Genomic DNA, 25,608 nt, shown 5'->3' with positions numbered 1-25,608 from the left:
GGCTCTGCAGTGGCTTCGGGGGAACAGAAGGATTTTTACCTCTGGGTTAAAACCCACTCAGCACTTAGGGCATTAACCAGCCTGGCCTGTGCTAACCTCTGCCTGCCTTGGCTCTCCAGGCACTTGTAGATGGGAGTAATTGGAGTGGAACAGTCCTCCAGGGAGGGTAATTATGGGCTTTATGGAGGGGGAGGAGACTGCAGTGAGCTGTGGCAGAGGTGATGGTGGGGATCTGCATTCCCATCTGTCAGACAGCATCGGACACATCCTTGTTCTGAGGCTCTGTTATTACTGGCATGCCCTGCAATGGCAGAGCTTCATTTCCTCTTGAGCTGGTCAGAAGGGCCTTTGGGGCTGGGGCCGGAGCAGAGCATCCCACCTCGCTGCTCACATTGGAATGAGGCACAGAGAGGGGAAGGCTGAAGGATTTCTTGCTGTGTTCATCCTGTTCAACATGTGAGCCATTCCCCATGCTCTCTTTATTAATGTGCTGTCTGGGCTCCTATGAATAATTAAGATCCTAATTCACCACAAGAATTAGGTCTCTCAAGGCACCTGCAATCAGTGCTTCTCCTCCAGCAAGGAAGCTGCTGCTGTTTCGTTGCTGACAATAACTGTCGCTGTGAGACTGAAGCAAACTGCAGCCCTGCCACTCAGCACCAGCTTCAGTGACACAGGATTGTCTCCTTTGGAAGCAAGAGAAGCATAAAGGGGAAAGGAGGGGGGCTGGAATACAACCCAACACAACCCAAGGCCTTTTGGAAGGCTCACTGGAGTGGGGCAGATGGAATCAGTGCTTTGCTGCTCGTTGCTACCTGCAGGGTTAGGGCAGGGGTGGAAGTAGCTGGTGATGAATTGGGTTTCATTAGTCTGGATGAGGGGAAGGCTGCAATGGGAAGTGCCTCCCTGAGCCATCCATCACACTGCCTGGAGGTGCCTCACTGAGAGACCTGGAACTGCTGCTCAGCACAGGACAGAGCTCATCCAAAAGCCACTTTTCAGCTTATTCTGGCAAGGGGAAGAGTTGCACCTGGGGGGAAGAGTGTGAGGGAAAAGTGCCTCTGTCCCTGGCTGCTGACAATGGAAGAGCAAAGGAGCACAGCCAGGACCATGGAGCTGATGCCAATGCAGGCAAAGCACCACTGGCCTCAGGGTACAGAGAGCACAGGGAAGAGCCCTGAGCACCAGTGGTAAAGTCCCACCCTGGTGTGCACTGAATGGGCAGCTCAGCACCTGCAATGCTTTGTGCCTGTGATGCTGATTGCACAAGAGGCACCTGCAACAGAACCCCCCCTTCCAGAGGGTTACACCTTGGGGTAACAAGAGGCTCTAGAGCAGGATCCTGTCTCTGCACCCAGACATCCTCCCCCCCCGTGTGAGCTCAGCACCACTCTCAATGGTGCTGGTTTTACCATCATGAGATAGACCTGGGGGGGTAGGACTGCAGGACCGGTCCCACAGGCCCCCTGTGTGCACACACCCTTGGGTTTCTTGTGCTGTTCCATGGCCTTGGTGGTTGGTCTGGTTTTCCATGGTACCTTTTCAATGGAGCCTGACTGCATCTGACACAAGGAGGTCGAACAGTGCGAGCCAAGGGGCACTTCCTGCAGGATGGCAGTGGAAGATGGGCTCCGGATTCCTTCCATGCATCCCTTGCTGCATGCTCTGCAGAGCTTCCTATGCTCCCCCTCAATGCAGCTGCCTTTGCTGCAGGCCCAGGTGCTGTTCTCCAGGCTGGGCTTGGAGGACAAGAAGAGGTGTAAATGGCATTAAGAGCAGTTTGTGTCTGCTGCTCCCCCCTCCCAGGGAGTCCTGCAGGGGCTTGACTCGGGTTCTGCCTCTCACTGCTTGGGAATGGGCTGGGATGGCCTCAGGAGAGCTGACTCACGCAGGCGTGGGCAGCCCCAGTGCTGAGCCATCACCCAGGCACTGGGCAGGCTGCTATGGACTGGTCAGTGCCAGCACTGAGGATCCATACCCAGCTCCAGCCTGTGGGGCACAGGAGAGGAGCGTGAGAGGCTCAGCCTCCTTGCTCCCAAATCCCATCCTCCTCCTTCCGCAGCCCAGGGAGCAATGAAACCCAACACACCTTCCTGGGAGCTGATCTCTATTTCCTCCTGCAGGAACAGAACCTGGACACTGGCATGGGGAGGTAAACGAGGCCCTGCAATGTTTTACCACCCAGTTACTTCCTTCCCATCCTCAATACCCTGACAAGCATCACCCCAGGAGCTCCAGCCCATGCAGCTGCGAACGCTCCATGCAAACGAAAACCATTCAAATTAAGGGGAAACCAACCAAAAAAGGCCAATCCCAAACCAGAAAAACCTTTCCCTGGCTGTGCAGCCTGGAAACCTCCCTGTTTCCTGGGAAAGGGAAGGGCTTTGCCTGGACACAACCCAGGGCAGCAGGTTCCCAAGGTGCCAGCCCCACATCCTGCCCTGACTTGCAGGCAGTGCGGGGGGGCTCTGGGTTCCTCTCCTGCTCACCAGGTGAGTGAATGGAGCAGCAGGGCCTGAGCTGTGCTGAGGTTCAGTGGGGGGGGGTACTGGGGAGCAGTGCTCACCAGTCCCAGAGTTCCCACAAGCATTCCCAGGATTGCTCTGCCTTTGCCTAATGTATAGCAGCAAAGAGGGCAAACCCCCAGCAACAGAATCCAAACCCAGCAGCATCCCTGGGAGGTTACTGACTGCTTCTACATGGACACTGGAACTGGGGGCACAGCAGGTGCCATGGGGCACAACTCTTCTTACTCAGTTCCTATGACTGGACAACATCTATGGTAACTCACACACTCCCCATAGGTCCCCCAGGGCACCAGTCCCAGCATGTTCCAAACACCTCCTGCTCTCCTTCCATGGGGCCAAGTGTGGCAAGCTGGCACCTGGACCCCTCACAGGGAGCACTGGGGCAGGGACCCAGACCCCTCACAGGGAGCACTGGGGCTGACATGGAGCAGGGACCCAGACCCCTCACAGGGAGCACTGGGGCTGACATGGAGCAGGGACCCAGACCCCTCACAGGGAGCACTGGAGCAGGGACCCAGACCCCTCACAGGGAGCACTGGGGCAGGGACCCAGACCCCTCACAGGGAGCACTGGAGCAGGGACCCAGACCCCTCACAGGGAGCACTGGGGCAGGGACCCAGACCCCTCACAGGGAGCACTGGGGCTGATCCTGGGGACTGCTCCCCAATGAAAAAGCAGGAACAAAAGAAAGGAGCCAAGAGCAGCTGTGACTTGCTCCATTTAATCCCAATTGAGTGCAGCCCTCAGAGGCCGGGACTGGTGCCAATGGAGCAGTTTGTTGGCCATCCCCTCAGGCATGTCCCATTTCTCAACTGCCCCTTTCCCAGCCAAGCCTCTGCTCTTCCCAGCTCTAACAAGTCCTTCAATCCCACTGTGCTGAGCTAATAAGAGCTTTAAACCCCACAGTTCTGTCTCCTCTGGAGGATGCGACTCAACAGTGGAAAAGGAAACATGTTCAGGCCAGGACCCTTGTGGGCAGTGGGGCCACTGCTACCTCTGGAGGTGTTACTGGATCCCCTTGGAAAGACACAGTGTAGATAGGGCTGGGGAGGAGGAAAAGGAGCAGCTCTTGCCCCTGCTGTGCTGCAAGTGCTGCTCCCTGCCCGCATGGGACACAGGCAGCTGGTCTGCAAAAGGCAAATGGTTCCCTATAAAACAAAACCTGCCCCTTCCCCCAGGAGCCTCCCAAGGCAGCAGCAGGGGCTGGGAGGGCAGCTCGGGGATGGCAGCTCCCTCTGGACCATGCCACAGCCATGGCAGGGTGCAGAGAGCTCGGACTTGGCCATGCTCCCTGAGGAGGATGCAGGAGCTCAGGTGCTCTCTGGGTGCTCTGGGGGCAGTCAGTGCCTGGGCTTGGTCTCCACAGTGTCCAGGCAGCTGCTGGGACGTTGGCTTGTCCGGCCCCACCAGACCTCGATGGTGCTGTGACCGTCCCAGCTCAGGTTCCCCTCCTCTGGAGGTGTCTCCTCTGAGGGAGCTGCTGCTTCAATTGCTCTCTACCAGCTTGGCCAGTCCCTGCCGGATCTCACTGAGCTCGAATATCTTCACATCCATGATCTCCGCCACCTTGGTGACCTCGTTCTGCATCTTCTCCCTCTCGGCCAGGCTCTCGGCCAGGCTCTGCTCTGCCAGGTGAAGGCGCTGCTCCAGCTCCGCATTGCGGGTCTCCAGCTCCTGCCCAGGGACACGAGTGCAGTGAGGGGCTGCCCTGGTGCTGATACACACTGCTCACCCCCTTATCTGCACCAAACAGCTGTGCTGCACCCCAGCACCAGGCTTCCCACACCCAGAAGCCTGGGGTCCCACCAGGTCTTTCACCAAGGGATCTCCTGTCCTGGGCCACAGCACTTGGCAGGCACATGCATGTGAGCACATTAGGGTGCATGTGCCCCCAGTCTGCAAAGCAGATCTCACATGCCTGTCATCCGCAGGGCATTTGATGTCTGGAGACACTATAGTGCCATGCAAACCAGTGCCTGTGTAAGGGGCTGGGCCCTGCAGCTGATCCCCTTGGTCAGTAGCTGAGAGGTGAACACAGGCAGGCAGTGCTCCCAGAGACCACACAACAGATTCGGCTTCCATCTGTGTCCTTGCCCTGAGGTGCAGAGCAGCTTGCAGCCCTCCTGCCAGCCAGGCTGAGCTCTGCTCCCCAGCCATCCCTGCCCATGCAGCAGGCTGAGCAGGACTCCAGAGGGATGGAGGGTCACAGGACATCACAGATTCTGCTCCAGTCCCATGCCAGGGACTGCTGCAAGAGCTAAAACGAGAGTAGGTGAAGGTTGTGTTTGCTATTGCCTGCTCATGGTGCCCCAATGTCACACCTCTGAGGGACACAGAGAGGGTGGAAGAAGGCAGAGATACTGGCAAGGTCCCAGTGCCAGCATCCAGGGGCACACCATAGACACACAGAGCAGCTCTACAGCATTCACTCTTTGGCTCAGCAGAGAAATGGGGACAGATCACTCTGCCACGAGTGCAGAGGTGTCCCAGATCTGCCATCCCTACCTGCAGCTTCTGCAGTGTCTCCTCACGCTCGCCCTCTGTTTCCCATCGGCCACACTTCTGGCTCTTGAGCATCTGGATCTCCTAAAACACAAGGAAGAGCTGTCAGATCCACCCCAGTCCCAGCAGGACCAGCTCCCAGCCAAGTCCCTTCCCTCCCTCCCCTCTCATTCAAGCTGTAATGACAAACAGCATGTTGGTGACTGATGGGCCTCCCAGCTTCAGGCTTTGCTCTGCTTTGTGGTGCATTACCTCATCTTTAGCCTTGATCAGTAGTTCCAGCTCCTCCAGGGTTTGGTTTAGCTCTTCCTTGTTGTTCTCACTGGAGGAATCCTGAGTGCCCTGTGACTCCAGTTCTGCCACCTACATGGAAGCAAGCACAGGGGAAGCATGCTCAGAGATACAGGAATGTCCTCAGTCACCCTCCATCATGGTCTGGCTTCCTTGCAAACCCAACCAGGTTGGAACAGGGCAGCAGCTCCCACCCCAGGGAGGAAAAACGTCTCTTCTGCTCTGCCCAGATCGCACAGAAACCCTCTGTGGCAAAGCTCAGCCTAGAGACCCTGCTTTCCCCTGCAGCTTTGCACTTCCAGCAACGTTCAGCTGGCTGACATCAAGCATAGGAGCCTACAGTGCAAAGCGATGGCAACACCACTTACATCCCTGGGCAGAGCAAGGGAGTTGCTGCAGCTCAACCCCAGCAGAGCTTGGAGGAAGGATTTGCCCCATTGCTGATGAATTCAGCCCAGGAAGAGGATTCATGTTTAAAATGCACACACACAACCAAGGGCTCCTGCTGCAGAGCAGAACGTTTGTGGTGTGCAGCTCTTCTACTGTGTGACTCCAAGACTGAGAACCACCAGTGGGCAGGATGAATCCTGGGGCATGGCTGCATCCTGGGAACTGGCCACACAACAGCCATCGAGTGGGAACAGCTCCCAGAACCCCAACTGTTCCAAACCCCTTTCCCAACCCAGCCGTGTGACTGTCACTCCTCTGCCCAGATGCACCCAGGCCTCCTCACTTGATCCGGGACCTCTCTGACCTTATGTAGGTCAAAAGATCCTATTATTCCAACCAAACAAGGGCTTGTTTGTACTGCACCACCCGAGTTTCGTGATGCTGCAGCCTGGATGTCAGCTAATTATAGCAGACAGAGGAACCTTCATCCTTCCTGTCAAAAGGCAGAAGACTGTGCTGATGCTCAGCTAAGGGGGGCATGGACCTCACTCAGTATTGCTGGCAGCTGGGAACCACCCCCTGGAAATGGGAAGAAAAGCTGGTATGCTTTGACTTTGTGCCCTGGTTTCCTCCTTCTAATCATGGGGACACAGCACAGTCCCCACTTGCTCTGCAGAAAACAGGAGCTCTTGTGAGAGCTCCCTAGTTACTTGGCCTTATTCCTTGACATGTTTCCCTGCCAGGCTCATGCAGCATCCTGGATTTCCATCCCATCTCCTGCTGACACCCGTGCAAACTGAAGAGAGAATGGGGTCAAGGGCACCATCTGCCTCTGGGAAGGGGCTTCCTCTGACCTGCTCTGCAAAGCCCCTCCGGTGCTCACCCGCTGCCGCAGCGTTTCCGTCTCCTCCTGGTAAGCAGCCAACTGCTTCTTCCACTGGTCCACGTTGGCGTTGGCTTCGTGGAGAGCAGCCACGAGCTTGTTGTTGTTGTCCTGGAGGCTGAAGAACTCGGCCTCCCACTGGACCTCACTCACAGAACTGGGTGAGAGAATAGGGCAAGTGGTCAGGAGAGCACAGGAGAGTCAAGCATGAAGAGCTCTTCCCTCTGTGCTCATGTGCACCGAACAGAGCTCCTGGAAGTGCAGGGTTTTCTATGCAGTTTTCATACCACTTCCCAAATGGAAATGCTTCTGCCAGGCCTGAATCTGCATCTCTTTACCCCTGGATAGTATTTGAGGCCCTGTGTGCTGGCTGGAAACTGCAGAATCCACACTGTGAGATGAAGAGGGGAAGGGAGGTACAGCTACTATAAAGGAGCTTCATAACGTGGGACTGTGAATCTGGGTTTTACATCCTTGTCACAGCTGAGCTTGCTCTGACAAAAGCCCTTCCAGCCCAGCCTCAGGAGAGGGTAGCAAAGAACACTTGCTTTGATTTAAAAATACCCTTAAGTGTTCAGCTGGGAGCTAAAGGGGAATCATGGGGCAGAATCCAGCCAGAGCCTTTGAACAGACAAAGAGCGGAAGCAGCGGAGGCTTTACTGGTATCATCAGGGGAATTAACACAAACGTAGCCCTGGGCCAGCTGGAAAAGTGTGAGCATCTTCTGGTTATCACAAACCACTGATCTGATCTAACTGGCATGGACTCAGCCCTGCTGCGGGCACAGAGCATCCTTCCCACGCTGCCTGAGCAGCGGATTTCACCTCCACCTGGAATAACTTCCTACTGGAGAAGAGGGGTTAGAGCAGGAGGGTTAGAGCAGCAGCAGACATGGGACATTATCCAGCCACCTGAAGTAGCAGCATTGGTTCAAAAGCATTTGGGATGACAGGAACATGCACCAACTCCTGCCTCACCCTTCAGAGAGCATCTTCTTCAGCCGCTCCTTCTCCGTTGTTACCTCCACGTCGGCACTTTGGCTTCGGAATAGTTTATCTTCTCCTGGCCCATTGGAGCTGATGATGGGGCTGGGAAGTACCTGGGGATGAAGAAGAGTGGTTAGCACACAGCAGTGAGACCCACAGCAAACTCACCCACAGCCCAGGTTCACAGGGCTAGTTGTGAGCCCCTGCACTGAGCAGTGAGGAGCACTGGCTTTCAGTCCTAACTCTCAGGTCGTGCTTGTCTACATGCCAAGGGGTGGCAAAGATCCTCAGGTCTGGCTCAGCTCTCTTGGACAGGGAGCTCAGTGCTGCTGCATCCTCCCTTTCCCTGTGTCCATGCCACACCGGAGCAGCGATCCCAGTGCACAGACAGGCTGAGCAGGAGGGCTCACAGCCTGCAGGCACCAGCTCTTCCTCCTCCCAACCTGAGCAACTCAATTCTCTGGCCCTCAGCTTCCCCTTGGCAATGCCAGGGTGTCACCGGCTGGAACCCAGCACACACTGGAGCTGCTCAAGTGCCTGTCCCAGGGCTTTGTTGGATTCTTAAGAGGATTTTCCTGCTGGTTCTCGGAGCAGTGGAAAGACTTAAACTAACCACAGAGCTGCCAGACCTGGGTTCAGTCAAGCCCAGCTTCTGGACCTTGAGTTAAGACACCAGGTGCCATTGGGAATGTGTGTCTCAGGCTCAAGGGAAGGAAACTCTGCTATTGCTCAGGTGACTGTGGCACCCAGTTTCCAAAGGTGTGAGAGAAGACACTCACAGTCTCTGCACCAAAGTATCTCCTTGTCTATGGCTCCAGATTCCTGCATGCATCAGAGCGAGCAGAGACAACTGACAGCAGAGCAGAGATGAACATGCAGAAGGCAAAGCAGACTTCATAGCCTCCAGCCCCTCCACAAGACCTTTCCTACATGATCTCCTCTCCCAGCAGGGAAGCAGCTTGGCACTGACAGGGCAAACTGAGCTATAAATGACTCTGAGCAATGAGTCTCTGGGCTCCTAAGCAGGGAGCTGTGAGCCCAGGCTGCTACTGGAGTTCATAGGTAGCCCTCAAATGCCTGTGGTAGGGACAGGCACCTGCTTTGGAGTCGGCTGACACCTATAAATAGAGCCAGACATGGCCATGATGTATTAAACACCAGCTTCACGAAGCCTTGCAGAGACTGAGATGTGAGACCTGTAAAGCACAGCCCTGCCTCACCTTTACACAAGGTGGGGAAACTGAGGCAGGGAAGGGGCAGAAGCTTCTTTTTGTGTGTTGAAGCTCTGTGAGTCCAGCTGAAGATGCTGCATACTGTTTGGTTGCTTACATTATCCCCAGTGACATACTCTGTGCTGCAGATGCCAAATGGGATGTAGCCTAAAAGCTACTAGAGGACAGAAGAGAGCTTCTATCCTGGGATTTGCCCAGCTCTGGAAATCTAAAGCCTGAGTAAACTAGTGCAGATGCAGAAAAGGAGGAAGCCCTGATTTAATTTCAGGAGACAGATCTGCTCTCTGCTCACTTGCAAACAGAAACACAATCAATTATTCAAGGATGAAACTCACATTTGAAGCTCCACTAATGCACAGACTGGGAATCAGTGGGACAGCTGGAGAATGGGAGAGGGGCCCATTTATGTACAGGCTGGAGAAAGCAGGAGCTGCAGGACAAGACCTGCATGCTCTCATGGCAGGGGACACAGCATGCTGGCCACTGAGACTTGAGACAGGCTCAATGGGAAGAGTGAAGTGAAGGTCACCTTCCTTCTCTGAGCTCCTCATCCCTTCTGCTGCAAGCTGCCACCGCAGCACAGGGGAGATGAACATGTCCTGTTGTGGCACCTGATGAGCTCTGCTGGGGTAAACAGTTGAAGAGGGAGCATCTCTGCTCCCAGCCTCCACCTTCTGGCCAGGGATCTGCACCACGACTGACCAGAGCCTTTTACCTAACACTGATTGTGCCACCAATGCTCTACTCTAGTCCCTTTGCCATTTGCCACCCATTAGGATGAGCTTTGAGTTCCAGGAGCCAAAAGCTGGGCAGATTTTCATCATTTTTGCCCCCCACATGACATTTCCAGTCTCCACAGAGCCACTACCTCCACTTCCCCCTCCCTTTCCTGCAGGCCGAGATACCATCACACTCCCTCCTCCTCCTCTGCTGCCGCTCCATCTGTATTCAACCCAGAGAACTCCATGTCCTCCAACCTACAGATCCTCTCCTACTGCCAGGAGTGCTGGGAAATGCAGAATCACCTCTGGATGGAACTATCTGGGAGCTGCTTCATCATGGGAAAAAGCAGTACAGAGCTCTCCACAGCCTATCCTCTCCCTCCATCCCACTGCTGCTGCTGGTTTAGCTACACAGGGAGAAAGCTGACAAGTGCATGTGAAAACCATCTGTGATGGGCTTAAGCTTTGTGGCTTGGTGTCCTTGGAAAAAGAAGCTGGAATGAGTGGCTGTCAGACAGCAGTGCTACCTTAGGGGAGAGCTCCCAAGAGGAGTGTGGTTCCTGCTCTCACAGCACAGCTTCTCCTCCACAATGGAAACAGAAAGAGAAGTCTGGCCAGCACTCCTCAGTCACCAGCTCTAGGAAATCACTTTGTCTTTCCATGGACCCTCATGGGCAACCCCCCCCAGCCCAGCATGGCCTCAATAGACATCAACTGGTTTCCAGTTTAACTACCAAAGAGGGAGGGGGGTGAACTTTCCCATGAGCTCCATTTGAGCACTCATTTGTTAATGTGCTTCATGAGCTGGAGCAGTGAGCTCAGGGCCACAGGTGCCATCAAAGTGTGAAGCTCCATCCTCAGTGTATGGCAAGGAAGCTCTTAGGAAGGGGTGGAAGGCAGAAGTTACTGGAGGAGATGGGCACAGTGGCCGTTCCCCTTGGCTGCCATCACTCAGCATTACCTGGTGAGATGTGATGCTCAGGGCAGGGTTGGTCAGCTCTGTTTTATCCTGGGATTTCTCCCTCGCCAGACGAGCTGCTTCCTTCACTTCCTGGAACTTCTCTGCAAACTAGAGGGGAGCAGAAGAGTCACTCCAGGGCTCTGACAACATGTGGAACTCATCAGAACTGAGGCCTGGGTCCTCCTCCCTTTGCAGCTCCATCCAACATGCTGTTAGCAACACAATTCAGTGAATAGCCCCTTCCTGGCCACGGGTCTGGCACTCAGTGGGCTTAGCTAAACAGCAGTGACAGAAATTGAGCCTCAAGTCCTGATTTGATTTGTGATGTTCAAAACCACCCTGAAAATGTTACTTTAAAGCTCTTCCCACTGTGCTAAAAGCTGATAGGAGATACAAAGATGCTAGGAACAGCATTACAGCAGGTTCCTCAAGTCTGCTTATCTCCCCTTCAGAGTTTCAGGGGCATTTCCCCTGTTGGTATCAGCTTCCTGCAGCACCTGCAGCATTACCTGGGAGAGATGCTGCTCGGAAGCAAAGCCCAACCCGTACACGGTGTTGGCTCGGCTGTCTGCCCACTGCCCAAACTTCTGGGATGTCTTGGTGAAGGTCATGTTGGGGGTGATGGTGCTGTTGATGATTGCCTGGAGACAGAAGCAACAATGAGAGTCAGAGCAAACTCCAGCCTGCTGTGCTGACAGTGCTGATCACTGTCACCCCTGTGTGCCCTAGGAACCAGGGGGAGAAAGCTCTGGCTTTTCATCTATGAAACAATAGCTCAGGCTTTTGGTGACCAAAAGTCTTTCTCGTCTGGCTACGTGAGATGGACAAACCTCATCTAGAGGAAGGAAAAACAAGTCTCGGTGTCATCACCTTCCTCCATTGCTGGAAAAGAAGCTAAGAGACTGGGTGTTCCTGAGGACTCAACAACTCGCTGGTGTTCTCCATGTGCATGGAGTAAAGCAAAAGGCTCCCACAGCAGTCAGGACTGGCTGTTACGGAACACTGCTGGTTAGGGCAGCACCAAAGTAAGTTGTATGGGCAGACTGGTGAGACTGCCATTGCAGGACTAAGTCAGGAAAGGGTCTATCAAGAGCAGTTTATGGGGAGTTACTCGTGTGCTGTGGAAGTGACTGCACAGATGACTCCTGAGCTGCCCTCAACCTCAGTCTGCCATTTCATTTTAATGGGGTTGGGTTTAGCACAGGATAAAGGGTCTCAGGAAAAGCTTGTGCTTTACATGTGCCAGGGGTGAGAAGAGACTGGAGCTGGGAGAGACAACACCAGACCCAACAGCACAGATTCCAGTGTCTAACCCTAAATACACCTGCAGGGTTTAACCTTCCATTCCCTGCAATGGAGACCCTCAAGGGCCCAGGCTGAGAACAGACATCACTGGCACAGAGCCTGCCCCACCTTGGTGCCCCCCACACTGATGATCCGGTACACATTGCGGGTGGCATCGAAGAAGTAGGAGACAGTGAGAGCGTGTTTGCTGGCCGGGATCCAGTTCCGTTTGGTGGCAGGGTCGATCTGGAAGACGTGGGCCCTGGTGCTGAAGATTGGCTGCTCCCTGCAAGAGAAGCAAACAGGGTTGTCAGGGCATCCTGGCACTGGGGCTGAATGAGGCACCACCAGCAGCGCTTCTGCTCCTTGTCTGAGGCAGTGGGTGCCAGGCAGGGCAGCCCCCAAGGACACAGCATCTCTAAGGCCAAAAGCCTGGTTATTTCAGCAATAACAGGTTATGCCCTCAGGTTAGTAGATCATATATGCACGTTCACCCAAGGATAGGCAAGAAACTTGGCAGCAGAAACACAGATAGGACATCATAACCTCATGCTTGCAGTATACCTGACAGCCCTTTACAACACAGCCAGTATGGCAGAGTCATGCTTAGGGGTTACAGTCTTTTTAGCCCACCTTGAAGCTTTCTTGCACCATCCCTCAGCACCTTAGTGGGCAGTTCATGGCAACTGCACCAGGTACAGGATTCTCTGCCTGCTGTATTATTTGTACTTCGTATCTTCAAGCTGGCACTCGAGGGGGACAGAGGGATGATGGAGGGATGGAGGGATGGAGGGATGATGGGATGGAGGGATGGAGAGGTGGAGGGATGGAGGGATGGAGGGATGGAGGGATGGAGGGATGGACGGATGGAGGGATGGACGGATGGAGGGATGGAGGGATGGAGGGATGGAGGGATGGAGGGATGATAGGATGGAGGGATGGAGGGATGGAGGATGTGTCTAGGATGTGAGTGCAAGCAGCGCTTTCCTCTCAGCACAGCTCTTCCTCCCTTGACTCATGCTTGAGCAGCACATCCTGCAGCGAGAGGTCACACTGCAGGGTTCAAAGCAAGTCACTTCACAATGAATGAAAGGAAACACTTCGCCACACAACGTGCAGCTGCTGCAGGGAAGCTCTGAACCAAGCACTGCCTGGGCTCTGTAAGCAGTAAGATCTGAGCTGAACTAAGGAGCTGAACCTGAGGCATCAGGATGTAACTGGAGCGTTCCAGGCGCAGGAAGGAATGTTCCCATGACACAGCATCAGATGCACTGGGCTCTGTGCTTGGCTGTGGTTAAACCCAAGCCACTGGCCATTACCCAAATCCAGTGAAATGTGATGTGAGTGGGAACATCCCCCCCATGGCAGCTGCTCATGGGGCACAGGCACAACCCTGCTCTGTGCAAGCTCCCCACATCCACACACTTGTATTTCCTGCCTGTTCCAAGTCCTCACAGCTGCCATGAGCAGCTTTTCCTGTCAATCCACAGACAAATGTACCTGGTGCTCTCTGAACACATCCCAGAGCTTAGGAAGGAAATCAGATCCTCTCTGCTAGCTCCCAGTTTCACGCCTTTGTTCCCAGGTTACAGCCCTGACTCAGATCTCCTGTGACTGCAGGAGGGTCTAAACCAGTCTCTCTTTGCAGCTTCCCTGCTTGGTTTTACTCAGCCACAGTCTGGTTTTGGAATGAGATTCCTGTTTTCCAGGCTCCAGTGACAGACACGAAAGTTCACATGGATCAGAACTTACCCTTTGAGACACAGCAGCAACAGAGCAGGGAAAAACTGATGCTTCTGCACCGTAACCCCCAAATCCCGGCTAGTGTTGGAAAGAACAGAGGAAGGACATTACCTAGTTGGTGACATTTGTTAGGAAGGGTAAGACTAGAGGCCAACGGAGTCAGGATGTGTCCCCTTCGACAGCTTCCTCCTCAGGTCTCCTAACTGGAGTGAGGCTCCCTCTTGGTTTTGCCTTCCCAGGGATGCTTTTCAGCTGTCATTCACCACCCAGAGCACAGGGCAGCATTCAGGGGCTCCCTTCAGCCCAAGCTTGTAGTTTGCATTGATTTCTCAGCGCTGAGCAAGTTTCCTTCCCTGTCCTGGGGGATAAGCTGTGCAACTGGAGTAAATCCCCTTGGCAGCAGGCGCTGGCTGTTGGGAGAGGGCCACAGAGGAGCCTGCGCATGTGATGTGGTTTCATGATGGAAACCCCTCCTCGGGGATCAGCCCTCACCCGCATGGAGCTATTCCTGTGCTCAGCCTGCATCCAGCACCAGTGGGAACCCTCCTGCTGACTGCAGCTGCTTGCAGAGCAAGTGATGTCCCACACAGCCCCCTCCGTGCACCCTGACATCCCCAGCATCAGCCTCCACTGTCCGCAGGGATGGGGTCTGCAGCCACACTGGGGATCCCCACCAGATGTCCACAGAGCCAGGCATGATCCCAGGCTCCAGCACGGATGAACCCCTGTGACATGTGAGGACATGTGAGAGCTGGGCCATCATTTGCTTTGTAAATGAAGCTCTGCAGTAGGTGGTGTCTCCCCCCCTCCGCTCTCTCCCATGGCAGCTGAGACTGGGTATCCCCAAAAGAAGAAAGTGAATGTGCATGATGGAAGATGCCTGTAGAAAGGACAGAGAGCCCAGATCTGCAGCCTCTCTGGCAGGTCTGCCTCCAAGCAGGTCTGCTGAGAGCATCTGAATACCTGGAAACCCCCAGTGCCTTCCCACTGATGGCCCCAAGCAGGAGAGGCTCAGGAGATCGCCCTAACCCTAACCCTAACCCTAACCCTAACCCTAACCCTAACCCTAACCCTAACCCTAACCCTAACCCTAATGGTTACGTTTCTTCTGAGCATCAGAAAGCAAAACTGCCACTGGAAGCCCTGTCAGAGAGGAGAAAAGCCCTCATAGGGTTAGCTTATGATGTTTCTACTCCCATGAAGCCGATTTGGCTGCTCTCCCACCATCGCACAGCCCCTGGGCATGCATGTTCTTTTCCGGGTCTCAGGAACACCGCGGGATGCTCCTCTGATGGTGCTAATGGGAAGGGTGCTCTGCTTCTTGTGCCTCCACACTCCTCACACCTGTTTGTCCCTTATGGTGTTCCCAGGAGCAGCACCACTTCCCCCAGGTCCATCCCTTCCCATTCCAAGCCTCGCAGGCTCTCCCAGGGACCTGCTGCCAGCTGCACCAGATGTGCTCTGCTCCCAGAGGCAGCAGCATCACCTGCCTGTGCCAGCCAGGGAATCCCACAGCCGCCGAGGGATGCGGAGCACACAGAACCTCCTGAAACCATCACTCCCGTTCCCCTTCTCCTCCCTGCAGCTGGAATATCAGCCTCGGGTCCCTCCTAATGGTGCTTGCTTGATGTGGCCTCCCCACAGCTACCGGAGCTGTGCACCAGCCTGGCCCTGGAATGGGGCTTTCTAGGGAGCAGTGGTTGAAGCTCTGCAGGTAATGCCCAGGTGATGTTCCTGCTGTGCTTGGGAACACCACAGAGGTGTTGCTGTTCCTCTTGCAGTGCTTGTGCAGGGGGGAGAAGTCTTTGCTTTAAATCCATCAAATGGTACAAACTGTATCCGGCAAGTACAAGAATGTCATTGTGGAGGCCACCGGCCAGCCTGGAAACCTGCCTTTCAGTGCTCACTTGTCTGACAAGGTTAAAGCAAAGCTGCAAGACAAAAGCTCTCCTGTGTTGTGTTGGAGCATAACAAAAAGCAGAGAGAAGGCGCAGGCAGCAATGCAATGTCTGCACATCCAGAGGCACATCCCAAGCAGTCACTCGTGGGTACTCAATGGAAAATGCCTCCTCCAGCAGCAGGGGCTGACACAGCCCAGGAGTGGCTCAGCAATGGGGGACACAGGCAGGACCACAAGGAAAGCTCAGGTACTGCCAGCCAGGGCAAGGCTGCATGGGCAGAGCCACAGCTGAGCTTGTTTCAGGCCAAGCTGCTGACCCAAAACCACTACAAAGCATATAAAAATAGCCCTGAAAGTGCCCTGGGCTCAGACTGTTGTGTTCCCTCTCCCTTTCCCCCTGTGCTGTGAGTGTATATGCTAGAAACACCACCCAGCCCTTGTCCTGCTCCCAGCTGGGAGTCCCCATGACCATCCCAGCATCGTAGTGAAAAGGGCACGTGTAAATAAAGCCACTCACATCCCCCAGGGCTGCCCTTGGCAGGGAACTGAGAGAAACCAAAGCAAATAACTGCAAGGACAAGGATCTGGCTGGGAGACAGACGTGTTCAGCAAGTGCCTGCTGGCAACTGGAAAGGATCCAGGTCCCAGCACTGCCAGCATCTGCTCCAGCCCAAGAGGGAAAGGCAACATTCAATATCCCATGGCCTGCTGATGGCTTAAAAATGACCTGTCCCCAGTGAATGTCCCTGTGCAGGCTGACAGCTACCAGGAGAACCAAGCAGCTAAAACTGAACAGCAGAGATGATCTAACCAGTCTAATGTGTCCTTCAAGGCAGCAAAGCACCTGGCTCCAGGATGCTGCTTGAGTAAAGGCCCAAATGTCTCCTCTTGGGGCTTTTCCTGACAGAGAAGCTGGGAGAAGGTCACAGTGTGCTTGGGAGGACACATGAATACAGGGTATGGATCAGGCGTTTCCCATTTGCTCTCTCTGAAGTCTGCTCGGTGGTCATGAAGACAGCGTGTAAAACTGGATGCTGGTCTCAGTTCCATCTTGGTTCATGTATTATCTTCCTCTCTATAGCATCTAAATTGATTTCTTAATAAATAGCTGCTTATTTCCCCCTTGCCAGGAATGCAAATCACTGTTTGTCTTCTTAATGGATGGTCTCAGCAGAGCAGCAAGGAACCCAGCAGTCCAAAGGGACTGAGTTCACCAAGGCTGGAAGAGGGACCCCGTCAGGTTAGGACACACTGAGACCCTGCCAAGACCCTGGGGGAGAAGCACACCCTGCAAGCACTGCCCTGTGCCAAGGAGCTACAGATGGCATCAATTCAGCCCTTCACCAGCACCACATTATACCTGCCAGGGGAACAGCAGGCATAAAAGTGCCAAGGTCTGGAGAAGACCAAAGCCAGCACTGCCCCCTCTGTGCTGTGTAATCTGAACACGTATGTCACTGGAGGCATGGACTGTCCTTGAGTGCCCTGTTGGGATGTGGGCTCTGCCCTCCTCTTTACAGGAACATGGGCCTCTTCCTAAGTGGGATCTTCTAAAGGAACCCACTGCTGCTCATGCAATGGGGAGAATGCAGGAACGAAGAGAAGCCACAACCCAGAAAGGGTCTGCACATCTCCTGTTTAGGGGACAGCACCAGCATCGTCCCATGACACACCTGGATTGTCTGGATCAGTATATACACAGGTACATATACAGGTACATCACAGCCCAGCTTGCCTGCAGTGCCTTAGAGCCCATCCTGCACACACATACATCAATACACTGAGCAAACCCTCTTCAATCCCCTCTGCTGTGGAGGATTTCAGAGCATCCCTCTCTAATCCTCACCAGAAACATACTCTCAAGCCTGCAAACAAGTCTAATAGCAGAACAGAAGTGGAAGGGTGCAAGGGTTTTGGCTGAAGCAAAGGGAATGGTGTTCCCACTGCATCCTCCAGCCTGAACAGAGAAACGTATCCTGCTGTAAGGAATAGCCCAGGATAGAGGAAGGAGCAGAGAGTCTTTGAAAGAGCTCTCAGCAAAGCATTTCTCTTGCTGTCTAAACTAGCACCATGGCAGCTCCAGCCTGTTTCACTGCAGGCTCACTCCTTGACCCACCCCAACATCAGCTGCTGCTGGGGCCTTTACACCTCAGAGTAACTGTGTTCTACTGCTCATCCCTTCCCAGGGTATCTCCAACACAAAGAGCATCTCTGGGAAAACCCTGTTTGATGGTTCCAGGTTCCCCCCTGAGCAGGCTCCTAAACCTAAGGGCAGCTGCTAAACCCCAGCCCTGCTGCCACAGGGAGAGGAAGAAACCAGGGCTTTCCTGTTTGCCCCCAGCGATGGCTTCTACACAGGGTGTGGGAAGGGGGCTCTGTCACTTACATCTGACTTCTGCTTTGTCCTTGTCTCAGATCTTCTGTGCAATACAGAGATTTTCCCCACTGACATCCTCATATTTCTTTTGTTCTTGTGATCCTGGCTGCCTGCGAGACACCCCTTTAGTTACCTGAATCCCTTCCCACATCCTCCTCACCTGCTCCCACCCTTTGCTGCAGGACCAGGGAGAGGAAAGCTTTCAGAGTGACCATTCCCCCAGACTGGTATTGATGTTTCTGTGCTGTTTTCAGTTCCTAAGCACAGTGTGTGACAAAAGGGCAAGATTCAAACCTAGACACAAATGTAAGAGAGGGATTTGGTGGCTGAGCCCGAGTTCAAGGCGCCCAGGGAACACAAACAGCAAACAGGTCTGAGGTTTACAATAGTCTTTGAGCCACTTCAGGCAGCAGCTGGAATGTGCTGGGGAGGCTGAGCTCGGTCTGCATGTGCCTGTGTGCTCCTGAATGGGGGTCAGGTAATGGCATCCCTGGGAAGTCCATGTGCAGCTCCTCAGCCTGCACCTCCTCACTCACTGCAGCAGAGATATTCATTTACTTGTCAGAGAAAGGAGCCTTTCTGCACTTGGATGCAGCGAGGACAATCACCCCAAACAGTGTGTGTCCCCCTTCATCTACAAACCAAGCCCAAAAGGCCTTGCAAGAAATGAGCCCAGAATCAAAGCAGCAGAACAGTTCTGAGCCAGCTGGGCAGGAAGAGCTTTGGGGTGTGATGCTCCTGCTGACAGCAGCACCTGCACACACCTAGGAATGTATTTGTGCACTGTGGCTGGGCTCAATGCGCAGCCACAATGAGGGAGCCCCCCCAAAGAGTCTGTCTTCTGCTAAAGGCCATCAGCAGCCCCAGCAGGAGGTCAGGATCTCCCAGCTGCTGTGCTGGGAACATCGCAGTTCTCCCAGTAACCTTACCCCAGAGTCCCTTCCCTGTGCAAGGGCTGGTTTCCAGGGTGGGTGCTCCCGGAGCATGTGAGCATGGAGCTGTGCTGAGTCAGCACAGTGTGCTGCTGTGTCAGGGCTCTCCTCTGCCCCAGCACCAGCACTGGGAGCCCTGCAGAGCAGCATGGGCCAGGGGGAGTGAGGGAGGGGGTGGCCAGGAATGGGGGGTGTGTGTGTGTGTATCTGTGTGTGTGTGTGTATATGTGTGTGTGTGTATGTGTGTGTGTGTATATGTGTGTGTGTATATGTGTGTGTGTATATGTGTGTGTGTATATGTGTGTGTGTATGTGTGCATGTATGTGCATGTGTGTGTATATGTGTGTGTGTATGTGTATGTGTGTATGTGTGTGTGTGTGTGTATGTGTGTGTATATGTGTGTGTGTATATGTGTGTATATGCGTGTGTGTGTGTGTGTGTGTTGCAGACAGACAGAGCCCTGAATTGCGAAAGGCAGAAGTGGAGCAGGGAGGGGGTCTAAGAACGGAGCTCCCCTCCTCCACTGCTGTCTGTCTTTTGTCTCCTTTTATCTTCCCTCAGCAGCTTGAATAGCTGCTGACTGTATATCACAGCATCAGGCTGGAAAAGACCCTGACGATAAGCCCAGCTGCAAATCTAACCCTACCAAGCTCACCACTAAGCCATGTCCCTAAGCACCACATCTTCCCTGTCACTCGATGTTTGGGGAAGAAGTGTGGGTTAATGAGAACCAAACCTCATCTCTTCCCCTTTGCATTTCTCCCCCAAGTCTCACCCTTCCTGTGAGCCAGGGACTGGGTGTAACTCCTTCCACAGCCAAAGCACTCTACTACTTCACTGTCAGTGGGTGCAGGGAGTGTGCTTTGATGCTGCTTACCCAGGATTTGGGCACTAGCCTCAGGACACTGAACTGCAGAACTGCTTTGGGAACCAAGTTTGGGAGGACTGATTCCCTTTGTTCTAACCACCAGGCAGGTTTTCAAACCCTCTTCTAGCTGCAGCTTTGCTTCCATTCTGTGCTGCATAATGTGACCTTGACCTTGGGGAAAATACATTGCTGCTAGTAGTGTCCAGATGGGATTGAAGGAGCCCAGACCAACCCCCAGCCACAAAGGGAAGGTTCTAGCACTGGGGGCTGGCACGGGGCTGCTTTCCCTTTACCACACCCAGCTCCCAGCAGGGCTTAGCATAGGAATGAGAAGCAGCTGCCTCACACACAGCCTGCAGATAAAGGGCAGCTGAACACGGGGAACAGGCACAGACACAGACAGGGGATGGAGGGTGTTTAAAGACAAAGCCGAGAGAGATGGTTTGCTTTGGAAAGCAGTCTCCATGTAGAGAGCATCTGGATGCTGTGCTGCTGAGTGGCTACAGCACAACCTGGGCTCTCACCTCTCTGGGACGACTGGTACTCCTGCCACTAAGCACGTTTCAAAGGCTCCATCCAGCACAACCAAAGCTGCAGCACTCATAGTACTTCCAGGCAGAGCTGCCTGCTCTGATTCACCAGAAAGGCCCCAAGATCTGCTGCTATTTCCAGTTCAAACTGCCTGCTCAGCAGAGGTCAGAGTGTGTGCCTGCATCTGCCTGCTGTGGGTGACAGGCAGGCAAACTGTGCTGCCCAAATCAGAAGGCATCAAGTTGCCATCAGAAGGCATTAAGTTGCCTTCACCTGTATTTCTATTTGACATGAGCAGTCAGGGATATGTAAGTGGTAGCTGAAGCCTCAGCTAGGACTTAAATTCACCTCCCTCAGGATCGTATGTTATTTACAACTGAGAGGAAGAGCTAATCCCACGTTAATACAGCAGACACACAGGAGTCCACAGAGAATTTATTCAAGAGAACTAGAACATGATGTTACAGAGAAATCTAACAGAGGAATTAAACCAGAATCTCTGCTTTAAAACTAAGTTAACTAAAATCAACAGCCAAGAGGTGATGGACTTTTAACCTCTTTTGTACCCAGAGTAACCTAAACGCTGCTGAAAGCTACTCAAAATCCCCATGTGAGCAACAGACAAGCAAAAAAAGACACTTTCATCTCAGGACTTATGTGGAAATAAGGAATTTTGAGTGAAAACATTATCTCTGTTAACACCAGTTTTGTTATTACACCACTACAATTACCCAGTGAAGTGGAAGCAGGCTGAGACAGTGGCACTATCCTATGGGAGCTGTTGGTGTCCCTGCAGTAGGTCCAGGAAGGATTCACCCACTGCCTCTGATCAAGAGCTGGGTCCAAGGAATCTGCTTGTTAAACCCTTCCTAACAGTTCCACAAGTTCTACAGTAACTTCCTGGATCAAAGGGAAAGTTCCAGGGAATAGAGATGCTGATTTAACCTGGCTCAGCACAGACTCTACCAGCTCCAAAGGATCTCTGCCAGAATCACCCTTCTGTCACTTGATTCTTCACCTCTCCTGCCTCTTGCATCTGTGTTTGTGCCATCATTTCATGTAGGCAGGTCTGGAGGAAACGAGCAGAAGGCAAACGAGCCCTTAAGAACGTTCTTTATGTCTCTTGCATTGTCAAACCCACACGCTCAGAGGGAGTCAGGCTTCCTCCAGCTCCGCTGTGCCTTCAAGCAGCCACCACCACTTGGCTGCTGGCGAAACTCACAACACGGCAAGTCCTTAAAGTGACAGGGCTGAGCCTCCCAACGAGGACATACATTAAATGCCAGGCTAAGCTGCTGTTGCCATGCCAAAATCCACAGCGCAGCCATGCAGCGTGATTGCACTCGTGGAAAACCTGAGAGGGATCATGAACTACATCATCAGGGATTTTCAAGAGCTATTTATCCCTTTAGAAATGCAAACAAGATCCATTTTACTGAATGCCGAAGTCCCAACAGCCAAACTCAATCCCTCGTTTCTAACTTCTGGGAAAGTTTGGGAACACAACCCGACTGCAGCCGTCCCTTCAGCCTCTCCTTCTGGATTTCATACAACACACGGATCATTAGGGAACTCCCTTACATGCCAGTTTAGTTAAAGAGATTTGCAATTCTCTTCTTTCTAACCCATAAAACAAAAGGCAAGTCTAAACTTTCAAGCTCGCAATGGGGGGGATGCAATTTAAACCCTTCAGTTCCTTTTGCCATTACCTTAAAAACAGCCCAGCAGGAATGAATAACAAGAACAATGAAAGCACAAGAAAGTGCCACCTCACCCCATCTCTGCCGGGTGTCAGCTGCTGTCTCTCCCGTCCCTTCTGCAGCCGCCAGGGCTCTTCTCCACGCTTTGATTTATTTCTCCCTTCCTCTTTCTCTCTTTCTCCGGATCCGGATGCTCTTGAAATTTCCTCCGGAATTTCACTTGGAAATCTCGATAGTTTTGCTCCCGGTTCCAAGGGGCCCGGAGCGTGCGGGGCAGCGAGGGCAGGAGCCACGCGGATCCCCCCGCACCGGCCGGTACCGGCCTCCCGGAGCCTCGTACCCCTGCACGGGGGCCCCGGGGGTCCCTCGTGGACGGCGATGCCTTTGTTCCCTTTCCTCCCCCTTCGCCGCTCCTTCCTCTCTCCCTCTCCGCTTCCTCCGCCGCAGCTGCCCCGGTTCGCTCACATTTCTCCGCTCCTTCTCCCGACTTTATCCCCGGGGCCGGGGCCGGCTCGGCGGCACCACCTGCCGGGCACAACCGGGGAGAGCCGGCCCCGGAGCCCCGAGCTGCCTCCAGGCCGCGGACCCCTGGATCCTCGAGCCCCTGGACCCCCCCCCCAGGCCTCCAGATCCTCAAGCCCTCAGACCCCTTATCCCATGGACCCCCAGATCCCTGAATCTCTGAGCCCCAGACCCCCAAACTCCTGGATCCCCAGCTCCTCAAGCGCCCAGGCTGGATCCCAGCACTGCACTGGGATCATAATGGGCACTGGCTGGTCATGAAAACACAAATGCTGTTCTCTGTTCTGAGTCTAGACATCTGCTATCAGCAACAAAATGCTCACTGTGGTTCAGACTCTTACAAAGTCATTTATACAAGTGGAAAATTAACATAAACCATGAATACATGTTATGAAATGGGATAATACCCTGGGAATAAGGAGGCTGAACAGGTGATGGGAAATGGGGTGGGTAATGGGCAATCCCAGTGTGCTGCTGTGGCCAGAGGCAGCTCACATAGCCCTCATCTGTGATAACCAGCATGGAGCTGGAGAGGAACCTCTCCCCCAGGAACCCCTGCAGCTCAAAGGCCACCCCAGCTCTGCCACACCAGGCCTCTTGCCCCATATCCACTCTCTCCCCCATGCCATGCTGCAACCAAGGACAAAAGGACTAAAACTGCACCAAAACTAACTCCTGAAAGTAGAGCAAAGTGTCTTTTGTATCGACCTGTTAACTGGAACTTACCCACGAACTTCTCTTGGAAGCTAATTATTTTACGTGTCTAAATTAGGGTAATTAGATCAGCAGGAATTGAGCTAAACCCAAATGCTGGTTGCCTTGTGAGGATTATCTGAAATGGGGTTTTATATCCCATCTGCACTTTGTTCCGCTATGGGAAGAGAGGAAGTGTCCCCAAAGATGAGAATGGCAATTTTGATTTCCTATGTTATTAGTTCCATAGCACTACCTGGTCTGCATCCTTAATTTCCACATAGCCCTTTGCATGTAGGGAGCTGGGATACAGGTAAAGGAACCCTGCAAGGAGGTGTACTCCTTTTCAAGCTGTGAGACAAGAGACGCACCTCAGATCTGGTTTCTGCATCACTCTGGTACAATCACCTCCAGGCAGGTCTTGCCATAGCAGTTTGCCAGCAACTCTCCAGTCTTCTGACTTTCAGCTGTCCACTGTAGACACTCTTGTCCACATGTTGTGCCCATGGCTTCACCTTGGTAGGCTGGTGGTGTTCCCCTTACATTCTCCCACAGGAAACACAAGCACTGCTGTAAGTAGCGGTGTCAACAGCCACAGTGACCCAGGAATTTGCTTCCTGCAGGTTCAACAACCGGCCTCACCTTTCTCCTGTGGTGTTGCCAGATAATACACAAGGTAATACAACAAGAACCTGTTGTTATGAAGAAAAAAGGGTCTCAGGCGCTTGGCTTTCAGTAGGCTCCTACAAAAGGAGCTGCAATTCTGAGCACAGCTCAGAACTCAGGTCTGAACAAGGATGCTGTATGTAAGTTGATTCATGACATTTTCGGACAGAGGAAGATGTATCATAAAGGTCACTAAAAACACACAAAAAAGTGTGGAATGTGTTTTGAAAGTCTAAATAAAGGGAAAGGAGAGAAAACAGAGAAAGAAAATATACAGGAAGATGACTCAGGAAGTTCTAACAAAGCACCAGATCTGACACCAATACTCACTGTGGTCAGTGACAAGTAATTTAAGCTCACATGTGAAATGAGGATAGTAACAACCTCTGGGGGCACTGGGAAACTTAATTAGTTGCTATTTGTAGATTAAACATAAAGTCTGAAGGTGAAACATTAAATGCCAACTATGAATAGCTCCTGAAGCATCAGCCTCTGGAACTGGGCAACCCCCTGTTAAAGTGGATCAGGATCAGGTCTTGAAAGAAATTCATTCTTACGGTTCTATCATGTCAAAAAGGTACCCAAACAAGGAAATCTGCTTTTAAAAGCAGTAACTGGTAACACAACTATGTAATACACAACACAGCTTGTCTTCAACTCAGACTTTCTGCCTCCTACCTAAACTGATATCCCACATTTCTTAACAGGAAACATCGTCCCCTTCACCACATTGCTCTGTGGGCCACAAGCTCCCAGAGCTGTGTGCTGGTGCTGTGCTCCTCACAGCGAGCTCTCCTGCCCCTTGGTGTCTGCAGCCAGTGCTGGGCTTCCTGAGCCAGCCGTACCAGTGGGGTTTGGGCTGGTTGCTCCTTCAAGGCAGAGATAAAGGTTCCAGAGGCAGCACAAACCCAACAAGATAAAGACAATAAGAATCCCAGCCCCAAGGAGTTTGAATATGAGCTTCTTTCTCTGTCTTCAGATTCCTGCTTTGCTGCCTCCTTCAGTGAAGGAGCTGGTACTGAAGACTGAAACTCTACAGCTTCTGTTTCCTTATGCTTATTTGCTGTGGCAATAATATTTGCTTCCTCTGGCTCTTCTCGGGCAGAAAGGGCATAGCGGGACACTGTGACAAGGAACTCCTTCCCTTTGGATTCTCTGCTGAGAGGCAATCATAGAACCCAGCCACGTCTGCTGTCACGTTAAGTATTGCCATTCCTCCATCATAGAGGAGATACCTCAAGGCCTCAGCCTGAATCCTGCTCCCATTAAACTTCCACATTACGCTTGCCAGATTGGACAGTGACAACAGCCATGCCATCCCCTCGCATCTGTTCCAGTCCTAACTGACACCCCCTCCTCCCCCCCAGCACCCCTTCCCCAAGGGCCATCACAGGCCTGATGGACAAGAGGTACAGAGCACCCATGGCACCCCACACAACACCCCAACCCTGCACCACCCCATGGAACCCCCTTGGTGCTCAGGGAACCCCACGCACCCTGCTGCCTCAGGAGCGACCCCCATGGCCAGGGCTGGGGATGGAGCAGGGCTGGGAAGCGGTGGATGTGGGATGCGGCACCGGCCCCGCATGGGCAGTGCTGTGCTGGGATCCATAGGGAAGCGGAGTGGGAATGCTGTCCTTGCTGCAAGGCAAAGCCCATCTCACCTGCTGGCTGCTGCTTGCAGGAACACTGCATTGCTCCATGGCCAATCACCCCTCCAGAACCTGGCATCTCAAGGGGTTATGTTCATGAATGGCATGGATGTCTACGGATGGGAACTGATCTACAGCCTCTTAATGACTGGTGTTTAATGACCAGGATCACACAGTAAAACACTGTGGGTGTTCCTGTGCTCAGCATGTGCAACCACAAGTCCCTCTGGCCCCGGTGAATGACC

At 53.2% G+C, this 25,608-nt stretch overlaps 1 protein-coding gene across 1 annotated transcript; it reads right to left on the bottom strand.

The window, feature by feature from the left end:
• Nucleotides 1-3,232: 3,232 nt before the first annotated feature.
• HOMER3 (homer scaffold protein 3) lies at nucleotides 3,233-22,353 on the bottom strand. Its single transcript, XM_034070998.1, has 9 exons — nucleotides 21,905-22,353; nucleotides 11,909-12,065; nucleotides 11,005-11,136; nucleotides 10,496-10,603; nucleotides 7,572-7,693; nucleotides 6,595-6,751; nucleotides 5,283-5,393; nucleotides 5,034-5,114; nucleotides 3,233-4,202 (listed from the first exon to the last, which is right to left on the bottom strand). The coding sequence occupies exons 1-9, from the start codon at nucleotides 21,907-21,909 to the stop codon at nucleotides 4,014-4,016; spliced, it is 1,062 nt and encodes a 353-aa protein (XP_033926889.1). The 5' UTR covers nucleotides 21,910-22,353; the 3' UTR covers nucleotides 3,233-4,013.
• Nucleotides 22,354-25,608: the final 3,255 nt, after the last annotated feature.

This window comes from Melopsittacus undulatus, chromosome 19, assembly GCF_012275295.1.
Source record: "Melopsittacus undulatus isolate bMelUnd1 chromosome 19, bMelUnd1.mat.Z, whole genome shotgun sequence".
NCBI lineage: Eukaryota > Metazoa > Chordata > Aves > Psittaciformes > Psittaculidae > Melopsittacus > Melopsittacus undulatus.
The sequence above is the reverse complement of the archived record's forward strand: the minus strand, read 5'-3'. Positions and strand labels throughout refer to the sequence as shown.